The 15,392-nt window shown below is 39.2% G+C and overlaps 1 protein-coding gene across 17 annotated transcripts in view; it reads right to left on the bottom strand.

Moving 5' to 3' along the window:
• The window catches only part of PKHD1 (PKHD1 ciliary IPT domain containing fibrocystin/polyductin), a 534,197-nt gene that overhangs the window by 213,671 nt on the left and 305,134 nt on the right, over window positions 1–15,392 (bottom strand). For all 17 annotated transcript variants that reach the window (XM_079935418.1, XM_079935415.1, XM_079935403.1 and 14 more), the window contains 2 exons: window positions 10,334–10,469; window positions 7,326–7,572 (listed from right to left, as the gene is read on the bottom strand). In XM_079935418.1, coding sequence (XP_079791544.1) covers window positions 7,326–7,572; window positions 10,334–10,469 — 383 coding nt within the window. The remainder of the gene's footprint in view (window positions 1–7,325; window positions 7,573–10,333; window positions 10,470–15,392) is intronic.

Genomic DNA, 15,392 nt, shown 5'->3' with positions numbered 1-15,392 from the left:
ACTGTCCTTCGTTTTGGAGAGTCTTATTTTTGCATAAGTAGCCCATCCTATACAGGTTGCTAACTGTGTATTCCCCTTGCCCCTATGGCTACTGGTGTAAATAAACCGCACCTCCCCATTGGTGAGCAATAATAATAAACAGAATTTTTTTTAATGAAAAAAAAAGTCCTGTCCAAGAACCACTATTCTCTCTGCTGATCTGCCATCGCCCAGTGATAACTGACATGTACCAGTAAGGGGTTTCCTGTATATACTACCCTTATTGATTGAGAAACAAATATTTCTCCTTCTGAGTAAGAAACCTAAGAGAAAAGAAATCTTAAACCCTCAGTCTTTCTTCCAAACTTTTAACAATTCTTAAATTCATGTAAAAAAATAGAAATGATAGGCAGAGAGGCAAGCCGTATGAATCCTTGCATTTCTGGCAGGTACACCCCACATCACTCCTCCATGACTTTGCAGATATATATTTCTGTTTATCTTTTTTCAGAGTTAGCTAAAGCAATAATAATTTATTGTAGAAAAGTCCCCAAATCAACCTAGCACCTCCCCAAAGGTATTGTCTAAAGTTTTTGCGACACACTTGGGATAATAATTCTTGCTTACTATACCTTAATCCTTGAAGAGGAGCAATAGATGTCTATTGTCCATCTGTCTATCCTTCACATACTATTGCATCTCTTTCTTGATCTGTGGAACACAGCTGGAATGGCTATCTCAGAACGTGAAAACACCACCCTTGGAGCTACACAACTCCAAGGTAGACAACTACTTGTCAGGAACATTGAAAAACAATTGTATGCATCTAGCAGGGAGTTAGACTATAAAGCCTACCTTCTCTTTTATATATATGCACACCTGGTGCTGGTGGGGCTGACAGACTCCCCCTCATGAGCTCACCATCAGCCCCTCTTCCCAACTCCGTATTCAGTGATATCAGGACAGATCGTGTGAGAGTATTTTCACCACGGAATTAAGCAAATGCTACAAATCAGGGTCTTTACTCTAGAAAGCTAGTTGTAAAACAGGTACCAGCACACCCCTGGACCCCTTTATTATTCATGAAATTTAATAACCATGGAGTATTGTTGATGATATTCCTCAGTTTGGGCTCCATTTTGATGTTTAGATCTTTTTCTATTTTAATGCTGTAACCTCTGCTGCCGAGAGCGGATAAAACTTCTTGGAATTTTCCTGTCTCACATGTGGTTTTTTTGAGAACTGAAAAGATACCATTAGTGATGCTATGCCTCTTTATCCCTAGGAAGGAGCGTTAGGTGATTATTAAAGGAAAAGCTTGGCCACAATTTCCATTTCAACTCTTCTTTACTTTTGCATTCATAGAGGCAGGGGGTGCCTTGTACTCTGAACACTGACACATTAAGAGCAGTTCCATAGGTAGACCCTGAGCGCAAGCACTACAGGGAAGGATATTCAGCAGGATCTAAGAATCAAGGTGATCAACAGCAACATTAGCCTTTTCTTTTCTAGGAGAAATAGGAAGAGAGAAACAGAAGCTTTGGGGCACAATGAATCATAAACTGTGTCCTGAAAGACTCCAGATTCCACGACTTTCTGGGATATTTCGTTGGATAAGTGCAATGTCATGTGGCTGTTGGAAAGTGTTCCCTATTTTTCAAGAATCGGATTAAGTTTCATTTGAGCAAACTTAATTCCCTTGCCAGGCATTTGCTTCTCAGAAACGTAATCATCTATAATATTTTATTCTATTAGTAGTAAGTTCATATGTTGTTTTGTCAATCATAAATGTAGAGACTTTTTTTTTTAAACTTCTTTATTGGAGTATAGTTGCTTTACAGTGTTGTGTTAGTTCCTGCTGTATAGCAAAGTGAATCAGCTATATGTATACATATATCCCCATATCCCCTCCCTCTTGCGGCTCCCTCTCACCCTCCCTATCCCACCCCTCTGGGTGGTTACAAAGCACCGAGCTGATCTCCCTGTGCTATGCAGCTGCTTCCCACTAGCTATCTATTTTACGTTTGGTAGTGTATATATGTCAATGCTACTCTCTCACTTCGCCTCAGCTTACCCTTCCCCCTTCCCGTGTCCTCAAGTCCATTATCTACATCTGCGTCTTTATTCCTGTCCTGCCCCTCGGTTCATCAGACCATTCATAAATGTAGAGACTTTTGAAAGACAACATTTACTGAGCACTTACTACATGCCAGACAACAACCCTGTGAGTTAAGTACCATTTGGCTCATTTTACTGATAGGAGAACTGAAGCAGAAAGAGGTGAAGTAACTTGTCCAGGAACATACCTAGGAAGTGGCGGAGGGAGGGTGGGCTATGATTTATGCCCACAAATGATTCTTAATTACCTCTCTATTCTTCAGCCTTTGAAAAATAATTTCAAACATATGCATATATCTTGACTTTCTTTTATGTACTTCCTATTAAAACTCAGAAGGACTGGTTGGCCAACCTACAACATCTTGTAAACTCTTTTAATTTCCCCCACATTCAATTCAGTACATAATTGGAAGACAGATCAAGGCTTGATTTACTAACATTTGAATAAATCTATGTCAACTGAAGGAGCTGTAGAGTGCTCTAAACCAAAAAACAAATAATTCCCAGATGGTAATTGTGAAAGTTCATTCTCATTCCCCCCATCACAATTCTATGCATCTATACCACCAGGAAAAGAAAAGGATTGCAAATGTATGCAAACTGCTGATTCGGTGGGTGGGGTAGGGGCAGAGTGGAGAAGAAATCAGCTGTTAAAATAAATCATCTGATCAACTGACAGCCCCGGGCAAGCAAAAGCCCAGAAGACATTATGAAAGGATATTCTTAAGTATTTGATGTTGCTAGGAATTTTAGAAACAAAGACTGAGGATAGTATTTTAATCCTGGATCTTCTAAAGAAAAGTTAAGGGCTGTGGACTCCTCATAAATATGTCCTAAGAGAGAAATGGACAATAAGGACACTACAGGACGATTTAGGAGAGTCCACAATTTCTTAAATGATATTCATTTATTCAATACTAATTTTATTGAGTCACTATATGTTCAACATGGTACTGGGCACCATAATACAAACAAACAGAAAACCCTATCCTTGCCCCACTTACCATGTATGAGGAGGGAGGGGCAATTTATAAAGCTATGTAGGAGCTATGAGTATTGGTTAGAGCAAGTATAGAGAGCCAGCACACAGCAGGGATACAAAAGCTGTACAGAAAGCTCGGGGAAGCTTACCAGAGAAAACAACCTTCATGTTGAGTTCATGGAAACTGAGCCTTATGGGCTGAAAAGCACAAAGAAGTTGAGTATGGCTGAGGCATAAAATGCAGGGAAGGGAGGGCAGAGCATTGAGAAATGATGCTAGAAGTACAAACAGGAGCAGGTCACGAAGTGCCCACAAGACATTACAAATGGCAGGCTTTCATCGGGAGGCACTGGGAAACCTTGACAAAGCTTCTACAAAGAAATGCATGGATGGCAAGACCAGATCCGATCTACAAAGCCTCAAAAAGTTTAAGAATGGCATCGCAGCAGGGTGGCAAGCTAAGAGGCTGTTGTGGTTATACAGGTGGGAGGCAGTGTCAACCTGGACTAGAGTAGCTGGGAAGGAGAGAAGTAGAAAAACTCAGGAGAGATTTTTTAGGAGATAAAATGGGCTGGACTTGGTAGGTGATTTCTGTGAGGAATAAGTAAGAAGATGAGTCAAGGATGACTCCCATCTCTGGTTTAGATATAACTGAATCAGCTGTCTGAACACCCAGAGATTCTGAACACCGAGGGAGGAATAGGTCCAAGGAATAAAGACCATACATTCAGTTTTGACAAGTTGAGTTTGAGATGGCTGTTGAATACTCTAGTGGAAATACTGAAAGCGTAGCTGCTCAACGGAAATGTAATACAAGCCATAAGTGCAGGCCGCAGATAGAATCTTAAATTTTACTGTAGCCACAATGAAAAATTTAAAAGAAACAGGTGAAATTAATTTTAATAATATATTTAACCCAATATATTCAAAACTTATCATTTCAACGTAAGCAATATAAACAAATCGTTGCGCTCTTACATTCTTTTTTTTCATACAAAGTCTTAGAAATAAGGTGTATAGTTGAAACTTATGGCACATCTCCATCTGGGCGAGCCACATTTCACGTGTTCAGTAGCCACCTGTGGCGAGTGACTTCAATACTGCGCAGGGCAGATTGGATAAATGGATCTGGAATTCAATAAAGCAATGTAGACTGGAGGAACAAAATCTAGAATCAACAGTGACTGTTAACTGAGGCTGTGGAATAATCCAGATCACTTGGGAAGAGCATGACGTGCAAGGAAAGCTTCTCACAGAACCCTAAGGAACACTAGCATTTAAGGGGCAGGGAGACGAACTTACAAAGGAGGTCTAGAAGGAGCTCACAGAAATCCACTGGTGAGATGATCCTCGTTGCAGGTAATTTATCTCTAGACATAAGAAATGTGGGATCAGTAAATCCAGGAACTATGTGAGGCACGTTGCCATTATGAGGCCTCTATGGGAAACGTGCCTGACATTTTTCTGAAATGAGGTCCTGACTTACACTGGTAGGGCTAATGCTTTCCAGTCTTATCAGGAAGGATGGGACTGGGAGAATGAGATTGGAAGCCAGGAAAGGAACGCTATGCTGAGTACCTGTGGCCCCTAAAGAAAGCACGTTTTTAGAGCTGGCAAGTGAGACAGAACTCACCCAAACCAAGCGTGTCATCATTTTAGCAAAACAGAAACTAGACTCTGCCTTGTAGAGGGTGGGAATCTTTCCTTCACCTAAATATTAAACATTATTACCAACTTCAAACATTTTTAAGCCTCAGTCAACCCAACTGCAAGGTCAAGTCAGAGGAAGGTACAAAACCGGAAATGCCACAATGTAAGCACCCATCACTCTTGGAAAGGTAGTGAGGGGAGGTCGCCAATGTCAAACAAGGAACTTATAGTGAACATGAACCAGAAGGGGCCTCCAAGGAGGAGATCACACTCCAAGCACTCGGTTGCTGGTTAGGGGGCAGAGGTGCCCCATTAAACAGCTGTGCAGCCCTCACGCCTTGCCCTCTGGGGACCTGGGCTGAGGGAGGCAGGAGGAGGCTAAGAGTTGAAAGGGAAGAGGGCAGGGTCCTTGTGCCACATCAGATCTCCATCAACATGCAACCCCAAAAGATGGGGACCGTGAGAGCTTTGTAAATCAACTCTTAGGGTGCGTGCTCCAGGGCAAATAGCACAACAAATTAATCCTTTCTCCATGAAATGCAGCAAAGTTTGTATCTACGCAGAATTCAAATTGCTCATTAGCTCTGACATGTTCCTAATGAGGTTATAATGCTCTGGGACAGAGATCAAGTCACTGAACACAAATAGCTGAGGATAGAATCCTGGAAAGCTCAAGTTAGAAAGACCTTAGGGCAGTGCTTCTAAACCTTGAGTATAAATCCCCTGTGGGTCCTGACTCAGAACGTCTGCGGTGAGTCTGAGATTCCCAAGTCTAATCCCAGGCCACACTGATGCACTCTGACTAGCAAGGCCTTCGAGATCATCTAACCCAACCACCTTACCCTAGAGATGAGGACATGAAGGCTAAGAGGCTCATAATTGGGAGTGTGCTAAGACTCCCCTGGGGCGAATTTGGGGTCATTGCGCACTTGTCCGCAGACCTGTGAATCAACCTGAAAATGTTTAAATAGAAGCCTAGGGAGTAGGGTGACCAACCATCCTGGTTTTCTCAAGACTGAAGGGGTTTCTGGGACACGAGGTTTTCTATTTTAAAACCAAGAAAATTACAAACAAACCAAGGCAAGTTTTTCAACCCTAGTAGGAGTCTTTTGAATCTATTTAGAATACAGTATCAGGATTATTATCTTTTTGACCTTGTCAGTCCCTGAGTGCTGGGATCATGACCTGCTGCCTAGGTAAGCACCTAATTATCCTGTCCGAAGATTCTCCAAGAGCAGATGTTCAGAGGATTCCACCTGCAGAGCCTTCTAATGCCACTAAACGCCTCTGTAAGACACAGTCTCCCAGTAGGTCTCCAAGTAAGGCATAAAAAAGGAATATCAACAACACAGAGAAATCAATATCATGCAAGCACAGAATGTTCTTTTTAACTACATAAATCTATTTTAATTTTCCTCATTTGGAAAAAACGCATATAAGAAATAAATCGCTAACTTCAATAAAGCTCAAAATGCTCACTAAAAACATCTTTGTTAAAATCACTAAAATGATAAAAATCAGGATGCATTCCTAAGGATGAAAAGAAAAGGCATGCTCTGTATAATCCAAATGGTTAGAAATGAAAATACATCCCTCCACATTGTTATTTTACTCGCTGGAATTGGGTCCACTAACATTAGATAGAATAATAAACAGTTTGGAAAGCAAAAGTGGAGCATTTTCAGATGCTTCAATGCTAGCAGGGTATTATATTACTAAGGTGTCTAAAACAGAATGTCAAGATACTGATGCCATATGCGTTCAGAATGCAGACTTAGTGCAATCCTGACCATATAGGCTCACTCTCTGGAGCTTACCTGTTTAAATAAGATGCCAGCATGATCTGGCTGAAGCACTTGACTTAATATTCATGCAGTTAGGACACAAAACAAAAGGAAAGAAGTGTGGCTAAATGTACATAATGCATTTGAAATAGGTAAAAGATAGAACCCTGGACACTCAGCAATCTTTACCTGGAAATTAAAGAGGGCAGAAGCAACCCTATTATGCATTATAAACAGCCCAGGTGCTGACTTAATGGTAGTTTGGGTAGCATAACCAAGGAGTCCTTGCTCCAATATTAATAGGAAATGTATTGTACAAATCCAATAGTTCATGAAATTAACAAGGAAAATGTACTGGGGTGAAGCAACTTTGCAAGTAATAGGGAGGCATCAGCAATTGCTTCCCCGGAGCATACTGAACACTTAAAAAGAGCTCAGGGGGAGTAGGTGTACATAAATGAGAATGGACATTACTGGAATTTTTAATAATCCTCTTAATTTAAATATATTTCAGATTCTCTGTTGGTTGCAAGTCTTTTCAAGAGGAAGCTATTAGCTCAAAATGCCAATAAGAGGTCAAGGGCTATGAGACCTGGTCCATTGTTATTGAAAGTTAGCTGCCATTTCAATCAGTCCAAAACTACCGTAAACTTATGATTTGACAGCTGTCAAAATTATCCCCACGTCACCTTTGTAGAACTAAATACTTCCAGAAGATTCCGGAAAACAATTTCGCTTCTATAAATATCAACAGCATGGATGATATATGCATGTGCATTGACAAGCCAAAATGTAGAGTTAATTCAACTTACAAACCAATAGACATACGATGGAAGAGAACATTTTCCTCACAGACACTTCCATGGACAAGCTGACTGAAGCTGGCCTTGACCAAACAAGAAGCTGGAAGGGTTTCCATAGAAGCAAGAACGTGACTTCTATTTTTCCCGGACAGAGACCCATCCAAGTCTTCCAAAATTGCTGCATGAGGAAATGGAAATGCTACCAAGTTTGGAGAGTTTGTAAACTTCAACTGGTTGGTCTTGACAGTAAATCCACCTATAAATTGGAAGAAAGACTGTGATGCAGTGACACCAAAGAATATGATCACAAATGGCAACTGAACTCACGGGGGTATTTTCAGTATTCTAAATTGCATATTTATACAGTTTTACAATCCACTCAATTTATTCAAGAAAAAAAAAATCCTAGGTGTTGACTATATGCCAGGCTCTGTGCTATGTACTGGAGAGAGAGGGAAACAGGAACAGTAGCGGCATTGCCCTCATGCAGCCTGTATTCTAGGGCAAGGATTCTCAACCGGGGATGGTTTGCCCTCCAGGGGACATTTGGCACCACCTGCAATCATTTTTGGCTGTCACAACTGGGTGGATGGCAGGGCTACGAGCATCTGGTGGGTAGAGGCAAGGATGAGGCTAAACGTTCTATAATGCACAGGACAGTTCCCACAAGAAAAAGTTATCCAGGGACTTCCCTGGAGGCCCAGTGGTTAAGACTCCGTGCTTCCACTGCAGGGGGTGCGGGTTCCATCCCTGGTCCGGGAACTAAGATCCCCCATGCTGCTCTGTGCAGCCAAAAAAAAAGTTATCCAACCCCAAATGCCATAGTGCCAAGGGTGAGAAATTGTGGTCTAGTGGGAAATGATGACACATAACATTAATTGACTAATTATTAAATGCTAAAATTGCTGTGGGTTAGTCTCTCCATCTTTCTGCTCTAGTTCTTCTACGGCAAACCAAACCCCACTTTTTATGAGATTTATACTTTAATCATTTACCCTCAAAAGTAATATTCAATCAATCACGTGGGTAGATAGTAATAGTAACATTTTTCAAATACTAGCTCTAGGGCTACACTTCTCAGCAGGGTTTCCCTCATGCCACCTCCATGTGATTCACTGTGATTCTGTTGCCAGTCCAGTTGCCCAGGAAGAAACGATGGCAGTGGTCTAATACTCACCTTCCTGTCATTAAAATTTAAAAATTCAGTACACATCTCTTAGTATATATGCTACCATATTACTATATTATATACTTTATAAAATATACCAAAAAAGGAAAATTTTAAAATAAAATATTGATACAAAGAGAGGCCCTAATGCTTTCATTCTCATCCCAGTAGAGTCCATGGACTGAATTGTCACACATTCAAGATGACACGATTCCACCTCTGGCAACTTCTGTAGTTCATCTAATACCACAAGCAGCTCTACAATTCAGTTATACTGGATTTCTTTGCAATTCCCCAATCATAACTTGCTCTTTGGAATTTTTTTTGCATATGCTGTTTCTAATACGTAGAAACTTTTCTCTGCCTATTCCTCCTTGCAAACTTCTCTTCACCTTTCTAAATCCTGCTCCAGGCACTCTATGATGAAATCTTACCTGACCCCTTACCTTGCTCCCCTCACTGACCTTGCTCAATCCTCTAGTACTGGACTTATCACACTATTACAATCGCTGGCTTAGACATTTATTTTTGTGTCTAGATGGAGAGACGCTGGAAGACAAGAACTATGTGTTTTTCATCTCTGCACTGCCCAGTTCCTTAAACTGAACCTGGACTAGACAATTTTTAAACAAATGAAGGAGATGGCTCCACCCAGACCATCCAGTGGGAAGAGATTAGAGCTCATAAGGAGCAGGGTGTTTTTTTTTCAGTGTCTTATGAATGATATGAAACAGTGAAGCTATTAAATGACTGAGGAATTATGATTTGAAGTGATTGCCATAAGGCATTTTTTATTCCCATTATTATTTCTACAATCTTAAACTCAGATGCCACCCAAGTAAAAACAATATTTGGCTCTGCCTGTGGCGGGGGGGGGGGGGGGGAGGGGGGTGGAAAAAAGCACAGTGGAAACTTGCTGATTATTCATTTAATTAAAAAAACAAACAATTATCTAAATTGGTGATTCAAACCACAAGAGCATGTTTACTTGAATCACTTGGTTTGTCTGTTTACAATGATGAAATCAACTAGATTGCTCTCCGCTTCTTTTCACCTTGGCCCATGAGTTCTCCAAGGTATTTCTCACTGCCTCTGAGATGTGGTTAACAAGTGGACAAGAATTCCTATGGTGCATACAACAAGTCTTGGGCTGTTGCAAACATAAAGTACCTGAACTCTGGCTCTTTCAGGAAAGCTTGCATGTGTGTTAGTTTATATCCATATGTCTATCCGTCCAGTTCCATTCATTGATTTAATCAATGAACCTACTGGGCATCAGGCTACTAGTTAACTAATGATAAAACTCTGAGCAAAAGAGATGTGATCAGATATAGAGAACAAACTGGTGGCTAGGTTGGGGCAAGATGGGGGAGGGGCTCAAGAGGGACAAACTAGTATGTATAAAATAAATAAGCTACAAGGATATATTGTAGAGCCCAGGGAATATAGCCAATATTTCATAATAATTTTAAATGGAGTATAATCCATAAAAATATTGAATCACTATGTTGTACACCTGAAACTAACTGTAAATCAACTCTACTTCAATAAAAGAGAGAGAGAAAGATGTGATCCCTGCCTTTATGAAGCTCAGAGTCCAGCAGAGACATGGCACCATAGTCATAGAGTGTGATAGGCACCATATAGGGAAAGACTGGGGAGCTGCAGGAGCCACATTGGGAGCACCTGGCCTCCTCTAGAATTTCTCTTAGGAGATTTGAGCAGCAGTTTCAACTAATGCAATCTTATAACTAAAAGAAACAATGAGTCACAATGGCTTTTGTCACTATTTATCACATTTATGTGAGTACTCGCCTTATTCACTATCTATCTTATCTACTCAACTTACCCTGTCCTCGGGAACAGCCTGAACAGGTCCTGATGGCCACACAGTCAGTGAGATCAAAATTCACAAAGGTTGTGTTAGACACTGTCAGTTCCCACCTTTTGGGAGTTTTGATCCCAGCTGACATACACAGGCTTCCCTGTGATTTAGAAGGGGGACAAAAGGGAAGAAAAATAAGGGGACTGGCCACATGAAATACAATTTTAATACATGAATAAAAACAATTAAGTGAGTAAAAAGACAAACTACAGACTGGGAAAAATGTCTGCAAATCAAATATATGACAAAGGATCACAATGAAATATGCTACACACCTGTTAGATGGCTAAATGAAAACATAGTGACCGTACCAAGTGCTGATGAGGAAAAGAAATAAATGAACCTCTCATACATTGCTGGTGGAAATGCAAAATGGTACAACCACTTTGGAAAATAGTTTGGCACTTTCTTACAAAATTAAACATACTCTTAACATTGACCTAACAACTCATCTCCTAAGTGTTTACCTTAGAGAAATGAAAACTTATGTTCATACAAAACCCTTACACAAATGGTTAAAACAGTTTTCTTTGTAGTCAATCACCAAATCTGGAAACAACTCAAATGTCCTTCAACAAATGAGTAGGTAAACCTGTGGTAGATCCCTATAGTGGAATACTGCCCCACAATAACAAGGAATAAAATACAAGTTAGATAAATACTAAAGGATTCGGGAATGAAAGAAGCCAGTCTCAAAAGGTTACATACTATCTTATTCCATTTATATGATTGTTGAAAAGAAAAAGCTATAGTGACAGAGAATACATCAGTGACCTCCGAGGGGTTAGACATGAGAAGAGGATGTGGCTACAGAAACGGAGTCAGAGGGAGGTTTTTTCAGGCTGATGCAACTGTTCTGTATCTTGATTGTGGTGTTGGTAGTTACAGAAATCTACACATAAGTTAAAATTTATAGAATTGTATATCAAAAAAGTCCATTTTACTGTATGTTACTATAAAAATAAATAGTAAAAAGTCTAAAAAGAAACAAAAACTGCTTCCAGGATTTTCCACAAAATCTCTTCAACAGACTCCATCTAATCAAGCTGTTAGTGCTTCACTGTTCTGCTGCTAAAGATAATTGTCTGTCGGAGGATCACCAGAAATTGTCAAGGGTCTCCAGCATGGAAGACTGTGATAAAAAGAAACAAACAGAAGAAAAGAAACCCAGTGGAGACAAAGCCAGTATAGAAATCAGAAAAAAACTTAAAAACTATCATTAATAACATCAGAGAAATAAGAATATCATGTGCATGAAACAAGAAGAAGCCTAAAAAGGAATATTTCGGAAAAGAAAAAGAGAACAAAAACAGGAGAGCAGTAATAATAAATTCAATAGAAAAAAATGAAATAACTTAGAAAGTAGGATAAAAAGGCAGTGGGGCAGTGGGAAATCAGAGAGAAAATTAAGATTAGATAAGTAATTTAGAGAGCCAATATCCAAATAATAACAATTTCAAGAAAAAGGAAAATATATAGGAGATAAGTATCAAAGAAATAAGTGAAGGAAACTTCCCAGAAGGATATGATTTTCCACAGTGAAAAGTCTGGCCCAGAGCCTAATACAGTGGTTAGAAGAAAAAGCCACACAGCAAGGTACACCATGTTGAAATTGCAAAATACCAGGGACAAGGGCGAGACCCTAAAAATTTCCAAAGAGGAAAAACTAATAGGTTACATATAAAAGGCCTAGAATCAGAGTATCTAAAAACTCATTTCTTTTTGCAAAGTGATTCAGCATATATATATGGTTTTTAAAATTATTTTCCATTATGGTTTATCACAGGATATTGAATATAGTTCTCTGTGCTATACAGTAAGACCTTGCTGTTTATCCATCCTATATATATATAATGGTTTGCACAGAGTATCTAAAAACTCTTTAACCTCAAGACTGGAAGCTAGGAGACAATGAAGAATTGCCTTCAAAACGTCAAGGCAAAATGAACTCCAACCTAGTAGTCTATAGCCACAACCTTCCAAGAAGGGGGTCTCCATTTGTAGGTCAAAATCTTTAACTTCCATAGACCCCCAGTTAGTTAAGAAAGTTACTGCAGGCTAATAAAATGAGAATTAAATCAGAAAGGAGGGAGACAGGGGAATCAGGAACAAGAGTTCCAATACTACAGAGACATGAAGAAAATCTCCAGAATGTTGGTCAAGAGAAATTCCAAGACCTAGCTATGAAACCCTTTTCTCACACTGCTGGTACAAGTTTAAATACTTGTAATTGTTGTTTGTCGTTTGGCATCGGCCACTGAAGCTGAAGGGATATACTCTGAGCCAGCAATTTTACAATCTGGCACATGTTCAACAGAAATGCATGCTTGTGAACACCAAGAGACATATACAAGATTGTTCATAACATCTTTCTCTGTAATAACCTAAAACTGGAAACAAGCAAATGTGCATCAAGAGCAACATAGCTTTAAAAAATTGTGATAGAGTCCATAAAGTTGAATACTACGTAACAATGGGAAGAATAAATGATTGCAACATATAAAAACATGGATGAATCTCACAGACATAATGTTATGCCAAAGAAGCCAGGCACAGAAGAGGTACACGATTTATGATTCCATTTATATAAAGATCAAAAACAGATTTGGAATTAACCTATGTTTGAGAAGTCTAAATAATGGTTTTCCTTTGGCTTGGGGGCTGGGGGTTGGGTTAACTGGGAGCAGGCATGAAGGGGTTTCAGAGGAGTTGGTGATGTGCTATTTCTAGACCTGGGTGGTATGCACGTGGTTTTTGCTTTATAAAAATTCATTGAGCTCTTCACTTGTGATTTGTGCACTTTTCCCCATAAACGTTATATTTCCATGAAACAATTTGTTTTAAAAGGTGGGACAATACTAGAGAAAAATAATGTATAAGATGGGAGGGTGAAGAAAGAAGTTAGAGAAGTTTAAGGTCCTTGCATGGCTCATGTAATTAAGTGCCGATGTAATTAAGACTTTGTGAAGACGAGCAGGTGTGTCACAAGTTTAAGTCCAACGTGAACAATCACAACAGAATGAATAATGTTCGAATGAGTAAATATAAAAAAGATATTATTCAATGCAGGACAAATCAAGTTCTGAAAGCAGAAAAAAAGAAACAGAGAAAACAGGTTGCAAACTGAAAGCACGAAATAAGATGGTGGAAATAAATGCAAATATGTGGGAGACATCAGCATGCAGATGGTAATAACTGAAACCACTAGAGAAAATGAGATTTCTCCCAGGGAGAGCAAGTATATGGAGAGAAGAAGGGGCCCTACGATAGAATTTAGACAAACAAAAAGATGAAAAGTCTAAACTGGGGAAGAGAAATCCACAAGTGAAGATGAGGAGTAACCCTGAGACAAATAGGAGAAAGAATGAAGCATCCCCAACAGCATCTGTCCGAAAAAGACTTTTTTTTAAAGTAGTATCATCTGCTTGAATTAATTACAATAACAACAAAAAGGCAACCATCCTACAGTTACTTCCAAAAGTAGGATGACCATAATTTACACCCAAATCAGGACATCCTGAAGAGTGTGAAAAGGGGTGCTAATTAGATGGAAGGCTAGGCCCGCACAACAAACAAAACCACACAGCCAATCTAGCATGTATAGTGATGGTTAGCGCACCTCCTTCTCTTGCATAATAAAGCCATCCTCATTGAAAATTATTCTACCCATCTCAGTAACAAGGTAATGCTGGGTATGAGGCATACACAAATATGCCTAAAGGAAAAAAAATCCTTTTTTCTTCCAGAGAAAACTTAGTTTTCTTCCAGAAACTAGTGTTTGTTTTAGAATAAGACTCACTGATAGAAACTAACACAATATTGTAAAGCAATTATACTCTAATAAAGATGTTAAAAAAATTTTTTTAATAAAAATAAATTTAAAAAGACTCACTGATAATTGTGTGTCACCAATTATACATGGGTGGAAGGTCTAAGAATAGTTAAGCCAAATTCTCTGAAAATTTTAATTCCTAAAGAAATGGCAGGTTTGAAAGAAAGAGGCTAAAATCAGATTTCCACAACCACAGAGAGGTTTGGCATCCTCCTTTTAAAAAAAAAAAAAACAATTAACACAGTTTTATACAGCAATAAAGTGGTTCCCAAATAAATCTGAGCAATGTTGTGTTAACTAAAGATTCATAAATATTTTTCTTGTTTGTTTTTAACTCTAGAACTTTGCGAAGATTTTAAAGTGTTAATATGCAATGTGAGTTTCAGGGGATGGGAGGGATGGTAAACAGCATATTCTGTATGTAATTAACCTAAGAATCTTTCTTTTTCTCAGAGTCTCTCTTGGGACCAGCCTTCAATGAAAAACACTTCAGAGAATACTGGAGTAGGCACTAATAAATGCTTATTGCCAAAGCCATCTTCCATATGTAATTAAACGAGTTTTAGACCAGGCATGGGAAGATATCCAGGTGGTCCTAGCTCCACAATACTGGGCATGATTTTGGGCTATCATTTGACTCCCCAAAGCCTCCATTTCTTTACCTGTAAATTCAGGAGTTCTAACTAGACCCACTCTTAGGTAATATTTACCTCTAAAGTTGCATGGTTTTATGATTTGGATGCCTAATCAAGATCTAGACCTTTCCTAGAACAAGCTGTTTAACATTTTCCATCCAGGGACTTTGGTTCTGCACTCACTTGTTAGAAGACTCAGAAGCCCTCAGTTGCATTATCTTGCTGGTGAATCACACTCCAGGGGTGAGATTATTTTTTGTTATCTCATGATAAGCACCCTTTTGTCATAATCTATCTCCTAACTTATGTCACTCTCCCATGAATTATGATGTCTATTTAGCATCAGTTAGGATGTTGTGACATTGATTTGCCAGGACAGTTATATACTCAGCTTGATGGGCATTTTATTTTTAGCATCTTCTCTATGGTTATTTCGGAGACATTTAAGGGCCTGGGTCAACCAGTATCACAGAATCTAAATCTGGGTCCCATGCTCTCTCGAAAACTATGCAACCTGAAAAGAAGAATAATCTCTCAAGGTGGTAATCCTTTCAGA

The sequence above is a fragment of the Stenella coeruleoalba genome, assembly GCF_951394435.1.
Source record: "Stenella coeruleoalba genome assembly, chromosome: 10".
NCBI classification, from domain to species: domain Eukaryota; kingdom Metazoa; phylum Chordata; class Mammalia; order Artiodactyla; family Delphinidae; genus Stenella; species Stenella coeruleoalba.
Note: the sequence above shows the minus strand (reverse complement) of the source record. Positions and strands in the feature narration are given on the sequence as shown.